This window comes from Thamnophis sirtalis, unplaced genomic scaffold, assembly GCF_051295495.1.
Source record: "Thamnophis sirtalis isolate CommonGarterSnake01/CBP01778 unplaced genomic scaffold, rThaSir2_p1.2 scaffold_6, whole genome shotgun sequence".
NCBI classification, from domain to species: domain Eukaryota; kingdom Metazoa; phylum Chordata; class Lepidosauria; order Squamata; family Natricidae; genus Thamnophis; species Thamnophis sirtalis.
This window is the reverse complement of record NW_028261386.1, coordinates 109,605,526-109,620,666: the sequence shown is the minus strand read 5'-3', so window position 1 is coordinate 109,620,666 and position 15,141 is coordinate 109,605,526. Positions and strand designations below refer to the sequence as shown.

The 15,141-nt window shown below is 35.4% G+C and overlaps 1 protein-coding gene across 3 annotated transcripts in view; it reads left to right on the top strand.

Annotated features, from left to right (window-relative positions):
- GRIK2 (glutamate ionotropic receptor kainate type subunit 2) overlaps positions 1–15,141 on the top strand; it is a 513,484-nt gene that overhangs the window by 315,198 nt on the left and 183,145 nt on the right. For all 3 annotated transcript variants that reach the window (XM_087718717.1, XM_087718715.1, XM_087718716.1), the window contains 3 exons: positions 568–675; positions 6,124–6,237; positions 12,697–12,903. In XM_087718717.1, coding sequence (XP_087574843.1) covers positions 568–675; positions 6,124–6,237; positions 12,697–12,903 — 429 coding nt within the window. The remainder of the gene's footprint in view (positions 1–567; positions 676–6,123; positions 6,238–12,696; positions 12,904–15,141) is intronic.

Here is a 15,141-nt window from a genome sequence, read left to right as displayed (position 1 = left end):
CAGCAATTACTTTTTTCTTATGAACACTTTTAAGGGAATAAAATAATATCTGAACTAGCAATAAGCTACCAGGACAGTGCTGGATTCCACCTAGGGCAAAACTCATATTTTTAATTTTCCATAGCTGAAAATGAATATTAGAGATTAATTCTATATTTTGTGAGAATAGCTTTGAATGCAATAAGGACTGTGTTACAGAAAGTGATAAAATGTGTTATTATAAAACTCATAACTAGAGATATACTGAAAGACAGCAACAGACAACAAAAATGTGCGTATCCTAAATAAGAAAATAATGAAAATGTTTCAAAGATCATCCTAGTCAGCAAGTGGTATATAGAAAAGGAATGGAAAGCATTGTATACAGAGATTAAAGAAAAGTTGGTTTAATTATCAGAAGAATGCCAGAAATCCAAAAAGTGGATATGATTTTTTTTATATTGGCTATGAGGGGAATGAATTAAATTTAATGAATAATTAATATTTCCATTTTAAGTCATTAATTTATTCATTTCTCTTTATCTCTTTTTTGCTGCTTACATATAATTTTCCCCTTATTTTTCCTAGGCTCACTGGGAAGGTCTCACTGGCAGGATAACTTTCAACAAAACCAATGGTTTAAGGACAGATTTTGACTTAGATGTCATTAGTCTTAAGGAGGAAGGTCTTGAAAAGGTACTTATGTTACTTCGTCACAACTGATCATAGTTAAAAACAATATTTCTCATTTCTATTTATGAATTTATTTAAATTACTGGATATAATGTTCACAATTTCATTGCCTGTTTAAAAGTTTTTTTTAAAGTGATGTTTAGCTATGGTGGCTGGATCTTTTCTTTCAAATGGTATATAGAAAACTATGACTGTCATTACATTCATAGAAAATTTGTACATCATTAATATTAAAGTAATAAAAGCTGTAATGTGGATGAGAATGACCTTGGAAAAAAAGAACCAAAGATTAAGCAATGGTCATAAAAGCGGCAACTAAGTCTGCAGTAGGAAATCAAGATAAAATCAAGATCACTCGAAGTGTTAATACCACTTTATAGTGCCTTGGTAAGGCCACACTTGGAATACTGCATCAAATTTTGGTCACCACAATGTAGAAAAGATGTGGAGACTCTAGAAAGAGTGCAGAAAAGAGCAACAAAGATGATTTTAGGACTGGAGGCTAAAATATATAAAGAATGGTTGCGGAACTGGGTATGTCTAGTTTAATGAAAATAAAGACTAGGGGTGACATGATAACAGTGTTACAATATCTCAGGGGTTGCCACAAAGAAGAGGGAGTCAAACTATTATCCAAAGTACCTGAGGGTAGAACAAGAAGCAATGGGTGGAAACTAATCAAGGAGGGAAGGAACTTAGAACAGAGGATAAATTTCCTGACAGTTACAACAATTAATTAGTGGAACAACTTGCCTCCAGAAATTGTGAATGCTCCAACACTAGAAGTTTTTAAGAAGAAATTAGATAACAATTTGTCTGAAGTGGTGTAGGGTTTCCTGGCTAAGCAGGGGTCGGACTAAAAGACTTCCAAGATCCCTTCCAACTCTGTTATTCTATTCTAAATGGGGGTGTGGCAGATGTCTCAGCAGGAACCATTCCCAGATTTTAAAGGCAAGGTAGGAGAGATGTGTTTTTAGTCTTGCAAGATCTGTTTATATAAAATATGTAGAGAGCTTGTACTGTTGGTTTTACCTCAAAGGGCTGACAGAAGCTGGGCAGTCGTATAACTGTCAGCCCTGTGAGATAGGCCAGTTTAATCAATGGGCACAGCAGGGATTCTGTTAATGCTATTTATTGTTATAAGGTAGACAAGTAGAATCTTTAAAAAAAATAATGAAGGAATAATCATTTTGAGGGTTTTTTCCCCTCACTTTTCCCTCTTTCTCGGGACTGAACAATCTTTTCTCCAAGATCCCTCTTAACTGTTTGCTCATTCCTTTCCCATTTCCAAGAAAAGGTCTACATTCCTTCATGATAACCATCTGCATATATTAACGCTCAAAAGGATTTGTATGCCATTCTTGTAACTCTATTATTTTTTTAAAAAAACATATCCTAAAAATACGAAAGGCAATTGCAAGAGTGGTGAGGAACTTCCATTATTTACTATCTTTATGTACAAACTACAGGTTTCCCTCTCTTTGTAGGAATTTGCTAATTATATGATTGGTCATTTTTGTCCAATAACTTGCTTTATGAAAAAACAAAAAGCCTACTCCAATCCTCAAAATATATGTTAGTATAGACAATTGTGACAACAGTTTGCAAACCTAGGCATCTTCCCACCAAAACCTTTTTTCTGTCTTTGACACACATCTTGTATCCAGATGAATTCACAAGATTTAGACCAATTTGAACAGATTCAGAAAAGGGTTGTTATTAGGAAATAGGAATTGTTGGGAATATTTAGCTGAGGAAACAGAAAATTGAAGGGGGATATGATACAGTATGATAACTAGATGACTTCTCAGCTTCCTTCCAACTCTCTGAATCTATGCTTCTTCAAATTATGTCATCTATAGGGTAAGATTAATATTTATTTTCTACATTAATATCCTCAACTTACAGGTATGCTTTAGTTAATATCCTTTTGTTGAGCAGAAAGCTTGATTTAAAGGCCTGTTTGGCTCTATTTGTTAGCTGTAGCTTTCTGAATACTATCATTTCGAACCATACTTCTTTAATTTATTATAACTTACTTTTGATTGGTTGAATTATTTAAGGTTTAATGAATCATTGTTCAGCTGGCTACAAAAACTTTTCATTTGGGCCAGCTTTAAAATTAAAATACTTAGGCTAAGCAAGCTAACTTCAAAAATATGTAGTGCTAAAATTAATATTTTATAGAGAAAAATAACTCTGATTAAAATTAGCATTAATTCATTGTAATCCCATTACAGCAAAAGGCATAATATGCTCATATACATTTTAGGGAACTACAAGAAATAAAGTGTAACAGATATGGTTGTCAAGCAAGTATAATTATTTCCTAAATAAGTTTTTAAAAAATAAAGCCATGTACTATGGAATGGAACTAGTTAGCAGCTACCTAGAGTTTTTGGAGGTCAAACAGCATACAAATCTAATTAAATTAACTATGAAGGAATAACTTTGTTGACTCACAATGCAAGTATAATTAATTTTATATAGGATCCCTGATGTCTGTAGACAAAAAAATTACCGGGTGTAAGACTTTAAACTATTAGTGCTCCACAAATGCAGCTTATGTATTATTACTATTGAAAATGTACTAATTTATACACTAGGAACTGGCAGTTTTAATCTTGATTTTCTATTGGTTTAAACTGGTATACTGTGTGGAGACAGTCAGTTATAAATCCAGGTTTTTAGAATATACTGATTTGGTGATGTATGTGTTAGTTTGTGTCTAAACTAAGGTGACCAGATGTCCTGATTTCAGCGGGACAGTCCCTCTTTTGAACAATTTGTCCCGTGTCACGGTTTTTTTTAAAAAAGTCCTGATTTTTTTTTTAAGTTACGAAAAAGCCTCCAGCCGCCTTGAGGATCTCCTAGCAACTGGGAGCGTATATTCTTTGAGCCGAGCACATTCCCACCCGCTTATCCTTGGGAGCTGTTGCCAATGGCTGAGGGAGGAGAAGACTTTACTCCATGTGGAGACCGTGGGCTTCCCTCATGGATTTTTTCTTCTTTTGTTGCTTTAAGCAGCCACTTCCTCCTCCCCCCCCCTCTCTCTCTCTCGGAGCTAGCAGCTGCCTCTGACGCTGTCCAAGCTCAGCCCTCCCCCTCCCCCCAGACTGCTGTTTCGCCTCGGGGCTTTTAAATTGGCATTGCGTGTTGTTTGGGGAGGGGATTACTGTGCCATAGAAACACAGCGTATGTCTCACGTGGCTGATAACCCGGTCTCTATACAGAAGAGGTAATTTTAAAAACTTCAGAGTGAATCCAGAAAGAGGGGAGAAAGAGGCCGAAGGTGAAGGAGTGTTTGCATAGGAGGGGGAATTTATAAACGGCCCAGTGAATCCAGAGGAGTGTGTGTGTGTGTGTGTGTGTGTGTGTGTGTGTGAGAGAGAGAGAGAGAGAGAGAGACAGAGACAGAGACAGAGAGAGAGAAAGGCTGAAGGTGTGCACAGGAGGGGGAATTTATAAACAGCCCAGTGAGTCCAGAGGAGGAGTGTGTGTGTGTTTGTGTGTGTGTGTGTGTGAGAGAGAGAGGCTGAAGGTGTGCACAGGAGGGGGAATTTATGAATGGTCCAGTGAATCCAGAGGAGGAGTGTGTGTGTGTGTGTGTGTGTGTGTGAGAGAGAGAGAGAGAGAGAGAGAGAGAGAGAGAGTGAGAGAGAGGCTGAAGGTGTGCACAGGAGGGGGAATTTATAAACGGCCCAGTGAATCCAGAGGAGGTGTGTGTGTGTGTGTGTGTGTGTGTGTGTGTGTGTGTAAGAGAGAGAGAGGGGGGGGCTGAAGGTGTGCACAGAAGGGGGAATTTATAAACGGCCCAGTGAATCCAGAGGAGGAGGAGTGTGTGTGTGTTTGTGTGTGTGTGTGTGTGTGTGTGTGTGAGAGAGAGAGAGAGAGAGAGAGAGAGAGAGAGAGAGAGGCTGAAGGTGTGCACAGAAGGGGGAATTTATAAACGGCCCAGTGAATCCAGAGGAGGAGGAGTGTGTGTGGGTGTGTGTGTGAGAGAGAGAGAGACTATCACCAAGTATTGCAGCTTCTGTTTCTTGATGAATGTATTCTATTTTATTTTTCTTTATGTACACTAAGAGCATATTCACCAAGAAAAATTCCTTGTGTGTCCAATCACACTTGGCGAATAAACTATTCTATTCTATTCTATTCTATTCTATTCTATTCTATTCTATTCTATTCTATTCTACTACTCTACTCTACTCTACTCTACTCTACTCTACTCTACTCTAATCATTTCTATTTCAATTCCAATAAGGAGTTTAGCTTCTCTTTCTTGAAAATGTAAGCTAGCATAAGGCATTATAATGCAAGCTAGCTTTAGCTTTCAAACAGTTCATTTAGTGACCAAAGTTACAGTGGCATTGAAAAACTGATGACCATTTTCCACACTTAGCGACCATTTTTCACACTTAGCGACCATTGCAGCATCCTCATGATCACGTGATCAAAATTTTGATGTTTGGCAACAGATTCGTATTTATGATGGTTTCAGTGTCCTGGGGTCATATAATCCCTTGTGTGACCTTTGGACAAAATATAAAAATTTTAATCAAGCCCCCCCCCCCCCCCCGGTCAGTGGTGTCCCTCTTTACCAATCTGAAAATGTGGTCACCTTAGTCTAAACACATATAGACACAACAAGGATTTTTGAGATTTAATTAATTAAATATTGTTACACAAGCCACAACTATATGTAAACCAGGCGAGTATCTCCTTCTGGAAGCTATTTTTGCATCTTCCCCCACCCCCACACAAAAACCCTCACTTGCCAAACCAATAGTGAAAGAAATATGCCGAGGAGACTGTGTCTCCTGTGAGATTTGCTATATATTATTTTTGGACAGTCAGAGCCGGATCATAGCCCCCATCTTCATCTTCTTCTCCAAAGTACCTTTTGTTCAAAATAGGTTTCAAAAGAGACCCTGAAACTAACCATTCCAACAGAAACTGGAAGACTATATTTTAAAAGAAACATTTTAAAAATACTGCTGCTATAATTCAGTCAACTGGCTTTATTCTATTAAACTTACCAGCAGAAATTGGATTTCCAAGTTTCAGAATGAATTCATTTCATTCTGGCAATTTCAGTGTCAGAATCCAAGTGAAAATCTAATTTGGCCAAATTGCTTCTGAAGCAATATATTGAGTTCTAAAACAATGGCACCCCTGTCTGGAATACATTCTACTTCAAAAATTTGTACTATCTTTAACTGGCTACTGCTGAATGAATTGGAGTGGTAGCCACAAATCCACAATGGAGTGGTAGCCACAATATATATATAGCTGTTGTTACTATATTTTTTGCTAAAATGGTAGCTGAAATTGCACCATAAGAGAATAGGAGAAAGAGTTTACAGTTTTAATGTTGTCTTCTTATTTCTCTTTTCTAGTGGATGAAACATAACCCATGCATAATATGTAAGTTCTTATCCTGTTTTCTAGATTGGAACCTGGGATCCTACAAGTGGACTTAATATGACTGAGAATCAAAAAGGAAAACCAGCAAACATAACTGATTCCCTTTCTAATCGTTCCTTAACTGTAACCACTATTTTGGTAAGCTATTCCTCATGCAATTAGTTTTCGGAGGTTCAACTAGAGTTGAAAACTACAGAAAGTCACAGTGCATAAAATAATAATAATCAGCATTTGAATGTCATAGTTATGTAGCAATTACTGATTAATGAATAAGTTAAAATATCTCATTAACTGTGCGATTTTACCTTCAACTATAAAGATAGTCATTTTAATTTCTGTGCTATAATCTCAGTTGACTAATTATTTAACTTTCTTGTGATTTTTCCAACATTTGTATATTTAGACAGAATATGTTTTGCTAGATTTGGAGAAAAAGTTTCAGTTGGAAGGGTATATAATTTTTTTAATGCAATTAAATATTAATTCAGCAAAGGAAATCCTTCCAAAAGCAGTAGTGATTCTTTCAGACTTCTCATTCATATTTATTTTAGATTTTAATTTCAAATTTAAATAATAAAATAAATCTAAATCTAAAATAACTCCTTAAATGCAGAAAAATTAAGACTTTTAAAAAGTTTAACTCCAGCACTTTTATTTAATCGAATTCAGTTTGATTTTTTTCCCTTTTCCTACCACATTTAAGAGACTCAGTATTTCAGTTAGAGTTCAAAAGATTTGTTTCAAGCTTGAAATAGCTGTCATATGTTTGAAATGAGCTGGTGAGGTCATCATGGAAATGTTTCAAGTTTAAAATGGAGTGCCCAAACCAAAAAAAGAGGCCATGTCATGCTCAAATACATCTCATTTTTGATTGAAACATAAAAATTGCAACATTTTACACAGACTTTTTAGACTGTATTTATTAGCTATTTTATTTTTATTTGTCCTTGGGGCAGGACTACGTAATATGACATGACTTGAAAATTCATTTTATTCTAATATAAATAAATAATATTTTACATGATTCTATTGGACATAAATATTGTGAGATGAAGGGCGCACAGGGAAAATAGAAAAGAAAAAGAAAAAAAACATTTTTCTTGCCAGATTTCTACTGCAACCACCAATCACTTCTTAAACTAAGCAGTACTTTATTTTTATGCAGAGTTAAAAACAGAAAGGAAACATCTGAACTTGTAATAAAAGTGTTAAATAAAAGTTGTGATTCCTGCAATTTAAATTCTGAACTGAGCAATTTTCTCCTCTGTCTTACTCAAAATGGTAATGATCATTTGCTCAACTGGGTAGATTCCATATAAAAATATCTTAATTATTTTCTTATCTGTTTTTCTTATTTATGTCTGTACTTTAAAAAAAAAAAAGTAATGCAAACTTTTTTTTTAAATTGACTTCTAAGGATCCCTGTTTAAGGACTGGCCTGAAGACAATTTAATTTAACTGCATTGATTTAAATTGCACCTTATCACTCTGATGTCCTTTCAATATATTGAACTGAATTGCCATACTTTTCCACCAGCATCAGATAATTATCATTTTTAAAATATAAAATAAAGCCAAGTTAGTGCAGCACAGACATTAGCTTTAGGGAAAGTGTGCTGTTGCTATAACTCATTTATTTCTGTTCTTGAATCTACAAAGTGAATGTCATTCATCTATGAAATATGCATCTCCATACTCTCCAAAATTATTCTTTTACTACAGTGAAAGTCTAACAAGAAAAAATAAGTCTAAATTTTTCACTGGTTTTTTTTTAATGTGTAAGCAATCAAAATTTATCAGTATGTATATTGCTCAGTGGAAATATTTTGCCTGGCCTGGAAACTAAGTAGACTTGGTTTACTTTTTCAATGGGACATTGCCAGGAACTACATAAACAACAGTGGGAAGTTGAATAATACCCTGAAACAACATAAAGAAGAAATTTTTGGCATACAGTTGTCAGAAATACTGTGTGGATGTTTTCCTGAAGTTGTAGGGTATCGAACCTAACTTGAAGGAGTCATTACTTAATATGAACATTAAAACCGATTGGATTTTTATTGAACCACTCATCCTGTTTATATTCTGAAGAACAACAGGTTCAGAAGATCACCTTAAAGACTGTGTCAATGTTCCAAATACCATGCAGAATTAAATCAGAATCGAAGGCAAAACTATGCTTAAAGTTTCAGTTTAATAAGACAGACATGTTGGCATCGTACTGTGGGATTCCAACTCTGGAAGTTACATCAGAATCCCACCCAGTGAAAAGTTCATGATCTTGTCCCCACACCATCACATGGTCCAATCTTCTTCTTCCATGCTGGCATCTATGCCCAACTGCTTCTGGTCAGGTGTGAAAGTGCAGAGACAAAGGATGACCTTGACTTCTAGTAGAGAATGAAAAACAATACATTCTACAATCCTATTCCTTCTATTCTCCCTCCCATTGACTATACTTAAAGAAACAGCATAATGAAATAAGAGAAAGTGTGGCAGGCCAAAATTCTAAAAGGAATATAAATGTAGGCCTGACAGACTGGCAGGTTGGTTACAGCATAAGTCTACATGGCTGCAACACAAGAATGCTTAACTACTTTTTATCATATATCTCATGATAATAGCTCCATACTGTAGTTACAGTGATTATTTGTTTTCTTTTGGTACTTCTGCAGCACAGCAAAATAATAAGATGGATATTTCTTTGATAAAATCTGAAGAAAAGTTCTGGTTCCATGTAATTATTTTCAACAGTTGCTTAACTAGTTAGTGGTTTGTAATTTGTAGTCTTCACCAAGCATATAGAACTGCCATATACAACAGTTCCTTATTTTTCATATCAAAGTTCTCTCTATTTCAAAAATACAGTGCATTAGCCACAGAACTCAATGTGCTGCATTCTATGTCTCAAAAAGAAAGCCCTCAAGAAAGAGTGAGATAAAATAAGTTTAAGTTTATTTAAAAAAATGCTCACTATATTTATCATTATAATCTTTTCAACCTGTCCTAAGAAATAGCAGCAAATAAGTTTTTGTCTTAAGCTACTTGAGAGAAAAAGTGCCATATATTGTGAAAAGGAACACACCAGCAGCAGAAGAAAAGAACCTTGTAGGGCACCAGTAGAGAAGGAAGAAGTGCTCGATAATGATCATGCATGGTGTTAAGGTGCTGAATGTGGAGTGGGAAAGCCCAAATTTTAGTTATTCCTTAGACACAGAAGCCAATTGGGTGATTGTGGGCCAGGCCTTGTCTTTTAACGCTAAATGGAAAGTTGGATTTTTTTATTTTTTTATTTTTTTAAATTTTTTTTTTAAAAAAAATCAAATTCAAATTAACAATGACCAATAATTTATTTTGTTTTGTTCAGGCCAGGCTGGCTTGCTGGAAAAGCCAACTTTTTAGGGCGCGTCAGGAGGATTGGAGGTCGGGGATTATACGAAGCTCCTGGGGCAGCTCATTCCAGAGGGAAGGCACTCCCACAGAGAAGGCTCTCCCCCTGGGGGTCGCTAGCCGATACTGTCTGGCCGATGGCACCCTAAGGAGGCCAACTCTGTGGGATCGCACTGGACAATGGGAGGCTACCGGTGGCAGTAGGTGGTCTCGCAGGTAGCTTTCTGTTGTATCTTAGATAGTGCTGACAATCAAAAAGAGGCCTCTGTTGAAAATATTAGTGTGAGAAGGCTTACAGAGAAGTGTTACCCAGAGAAGTGGGCAAGTGTTCTGAAAGGTAGTAAGATATAACAAGGACAAATGTCTGTCCTTTATAGTTTAATAGCAATAACAAAGTGGTAATCAGAAAAGAGAAGATCTAATCAAATCCAAAAGAAGCCAGTACCTCTGAAATAGATTTAGTTTAGTTGGTCTCTGGGATCCCCAAAACAGCTTCTCAACAAGCAGAACTGAACTTTACCCAAGTAATTTTAAAAATAAAATAAAATCCATATGTGGTGGCTGTAGAATTGGAAAGAGGATGATACTAAAAGAAGGTGGATGCATACTTTCATTAGAAATATGCATTCGTCTTTGCTCTCACTGAAATGTATACAATTCTTCAAAACTGGAATAAGAACAAACATTATATATCATTCTCCTTTGGAACGCAAGCTGCATATGCTTTCAATTAAAATATGCTTCTTTTTGAAGGCTATGGTAGCTTTACAGGTAAAACTTGCTATCAGTTCTGTACTTTTTTTTGGACAGAATGTTTTTGCAGTAATTCTAGAATGGTTTCTGGGGCTCTAATAACTTCTTCAAGAAAATTGGTCAGACATACAATTCCAGGTGTATCTTTGATTGTGTCTAGTCTCTTAGGGATTCTGCTGAACTATACTGTCTGTGCTGACAAGACGAACAAGTCTAAATAATTTTCTTTGCTACAACTCTGAAAGGTGTTGTAATATGAAACTTTCCTAGACTATTATTTCATCTCAAAAATATAATATTTGTCCTGGCACAGGCAAGTTATCTTGTATTAGGCCATATGCAACTTTTTAAGAATCTTGAATTCCTTTTCCTGAAATGATTTTCTCCCAATATATTCTTGTTGAAAATATAGTTTATATTATTAGAGTATTAGAAATCAGCGGGATTTAAAGCTCATGAGCAATGTCAAACTGAAACACTAGCAAGAGAAGCCACAAAAAGAGACAATGTTGTTCTTCCCACTGCTGCACTTATACATTTCTAAAGCTTAGAGTGTAATTGTTTTATATTATTTGCTGATTTGAGACTTATAAAGGAGAGCAAAACTTAGATGCCATAAAATGAACACATGGATATTGCTTAACTCAGGGATCCTCAACCTCTGGGCCCACTACTTATTTGCAATCAGGCCATGTGAATTGTGGGCTTGCATGCATGTGTTTAGCTTGACTCACACAAGTGGTGGGCTGGCAAGCTTGTGCATCTCAATTTGAGCAAGTTGAACTCAACTTGTGCAAGTTGAGGTGTGCATGCTTGTGCAAGCGCACCAGCTCACCACTCATGTGAATTGATCTGCACATATGTGCGCACCGGCCCACCACTCATGCAGACTTCGTCCCCCTCTCCCTTCCCCCAGCCAGGCTGCCAAGCCACAAAGGTTGGGGACCACTGGCTTAACTGATGCATATCATAGTAGTCTTCTTTGTAGAGTAAGAGTCAGCGGTACTGAAGGAAGTTGTTGACCTATTTTATTCCTTCCAGTGAAAACCTGGGGAGAAATCAGTTGACATTTCATGTTGGTATGTTTTGATCAGCTGTGTTCCCATTATGGGAATCTATTATATTGGTCCACTATTTTTCATAATTGTTTAGCATAATTCTGTGAAAGATAGTTTCTGATTGTTTTTATTGAAATGAAAGATATTCTCCATTGTTTCCATTTTCTTACTTTCAAGAAACAGGTCCTGGAATATGAGTAAACATTAGAATTAGTAAATGTTTTGCATTTGTTTTATATTATAGTCCCTGTCCAATAATTACCAATGTTCTGTCAGTTGTTGGGAATGTTTGAAATTCCATGTATTTTGGGTTAAATATCTGGCAGTTTATTATGTTTTACAAAGTGGTCACAATTGGATATTGACAGAGATGATCAGCTTCACACGAGTCTCAATTGCACCTAACCACCATATTTAGCCTGATTCTTAATTTATGATTTGATAGGGGAAAGGAAAGCTGTTTATAGTGTATCATACTGTATCTATATAGGCCGTTTCAGTATCTCTCTAGGGTTTCTGATGATCTTTCATAACGCTAGCTGGATCTGAAACCAGAGTATCTTCTCTGGATAGTGCATGAGTTATAACTGAATGGAGGTTAGTTGTGGTGAAATCTGAGAATTCTCCTCATTGCCTACTTCTTATTCATGTCCATGATGAAAGACTCACCCATAAAATCACTGGATTACATTTCTTATTATTAATCTACATTTTGAAACATGTAAATCTTATATAGTTTTTTGGTCTATGGAGATTCTCAGTCATCTAGGTATACATCCATCCATATATAGTTTTTATTTCCAGGCAATTATAATGTTTCATTGCTATTTTTAATTATATAATCACAGTTGCCAAACTGGATTCAGATTCAACTATAAAACCTATAATTCCTTAGTAATAATTGAATTAATCAAAAGTAAGTTGTCTTTCAATAAAGATAGTATTCAGCATAACTTCTGAGGGTAGAACAAGAAGCAATGGGTGGAAACTAATCAAGGAGAGAAGCAACTTAGAACCGAAGAGAAATTTCCTGACAGTTAGAACAATTAATCAGTGGAACAATTTGCTTCCAGAAGTTGTGAATGCCCCAACACTGGAAGTGTTTAAGAAGATGTTGGATAGCCATTTGTCTGAAACAGTATAGGGTTTCCTGCATAGGCAGGGGGTTGGACTAGAAGACCTCCAAGGTCCCTTCCAACTCTGCTATTGTATTGTATTGTATCCGGTGCCCATAGCTTTGCAAAGGATAGAGTATTTTTAGTGGTTTCAAAACAAGAGTTTTGTACATACTCTTGTATTAGGGAAAATCTTTTGAATTTTCATGATGTTGTAAACATTTGTCTGTTAAAAAATAATCATTGCATTTTATTTCCTCTCTATTTATATTCTTTTTCAGGAAGAGCCATATGTGATGTTCAAGAAATCTGATAAACCTTTATACGGGAATGATAGATTTGAGGGATATTGTATCGATCTCCTTAGGGAACTATCAACTTTTCTTGGATTTACCTATGAAATTAGATTGGTGGAAGATGGGAAATATGGAGCCCGGGATGATGGTAGTGGACAATGGAATGGCATGGTTCGAGAACTAATTGATCATGTAAGTTACTTTAGAATTCATCTTTAGGAACTAAACTTAAGTTTTCACTTTGACTCCATAATTATTCAACAAGCAATTTGTGCAAGCTTTCCTAGAATAAAAAGTATTATTTTATGTGATCTGTCATTTTTTACCTAACATTGTGTTATGGAGGATGGGATGAATCAGGTGTTTTCATCCTGGTACCATTATCTGTCTTTTTAGCTACAGACATCTTTATTTCTATACACAGAGCTGTGTACAGAAAATTAAAGTAGTAGCATCCTTCTTCATTTGTTGTAGAATTTTATGGAACTAGGCATTTGATGTTTGTTCTTCCACAATGTGGGGTACTACAATCCAGAAACAATACTATCATGTGTCAACAATAGAATAAAATTCTTTTTTATATATTTTTATTGGTTTTTCCATCTAGAACAGCTTTCAATCATCACATTAACATTGTTGTGTCATCATACCTGTATATATCGATCTTATAAAGAATAGAATTCTTTTTTGGCCAAGTGTGATTGGACACACAAGGAATTTGTCTTTGGTGCATATGCTCTCAGTGTACATAAAGAAAAATAAAATAGAATATATTCATCAAGAATCATAAGATACAACACTTAGTGATAGTCATAGGTTACCAATAAGCAATCAAATTATACTAGGAAACAAATAAAACAATATAAATTTTAAAGATACAAACAACATGGTTATAGTCATAAATGGAAAGAGATAGGTACTAGGAAGGAAGATAAGAAGAATAGCAATACAATCTTAGTAGATAATTTGATAGTGTTGTGGGGATTAGTTGTTAAGCAGAGTGATGGCATTTGGGGAAAAAACTGTACTTGTGTCTAGTTGTTCTGGTGTGCAGTGCCCTATAGTGTTGTTTTGAGAGTAGAAGTTGAAACAATTTATGTCCAGGATGTGACAGGTCTGTAGATATTTTCACAGCCCTCTTTTTGACTCATGCAGTATATAGGTTCTCGATGGAAGGCAGGTGGTAGCAATATGTGTAGTTTTCATTTTTAAAGTTAATTGAAATTTTCTTCATATAAATATATTGACATACTGAGATAATGGTTAGAAGTTTGTCTGGGGCTGATTCTCTTATGCTATTGATGGTGGACAGGTAATGGTAATATCCCTGTAGAAACAAGTCCTTTTCCAATCCAATGTTAAGTTTGATCATTCAAAGCCTTTCTAGTAAGACCAATTTGGCCTTTTACATTTGTATTAACCCTTTTGGGGAACTCATTTGTAAATTAAAGTGCTTGAATAGTTAAGTGTGCATGATTGTGTACTTCAGGAACTTTAGGAACAAGGCCCTTTTTTCATATTATACTTTCTTCTGTTTCCAAGAGGTATCTTTATATATAGACACTTTATAATGTATGGTAGTGCTTTTCATTAGCATGTTCTGAGAAGTGTCCTGCTCCCTCCATTTAAAATATCATCTATGAAATTTTAAATTAGACAGAAATATCAGTGTATAATGAAACAGCAGGGTAATTCAATGTGAGTCAAAACAGATATCATTACAAGCAATTGTTTAAAATCGAGTAAGTCAGGCATCCCTTCACTTCATTGCTTTTAAAACATATTCTCTCACTAGGTGGTACCAATTGAATCTGGTTTCCTGGAAACAAAATTTAGCCCCTATGAAAATTAGGTAATTGTCTTCAGCTTTTTTTGTGTTTTGTCAGATTTACATTTGCTTTAGAAAAACCCTCAATAGCAAGGCATCTGATCAAAAACATATAACAGGTAATAAAAGAAGAATTCTTAGAGCCTTTGCTATTTAATACAACAATAAAAAATGAAGTGGTTCTGTCATTCAAATAGATACTTTTCATTGGAAATAATGGAATTGTCAACCTTATTATTTTGATGGGGCAATCAATTATTTCCTTAGAGGCTTTCCAATCTCATTAGACCATTTGAGACCTATTTTTCAATTCTCAATCCAGTTATTCATTAGATTCACTTGTGTGTGGGTGTGCGCACGGATGTGTGCGCCCATGTGCACGTACATGCACGCGCGCATGCACGCACACGCACACACATGGATATAGTCTCCTGTCAAACCTATTATCTTGGATTCTTAATTTTAAACTATAGTATATTACCAAAGAGAATTAATGGAATATTTAAGTTATATAAACTGTGTTTGATTTGAAATGTTGGCTGAATTTGAGATAAGCTGAATCACATATCTGAACGGACTCAAAGTGAGAGAAGCTGTACTAA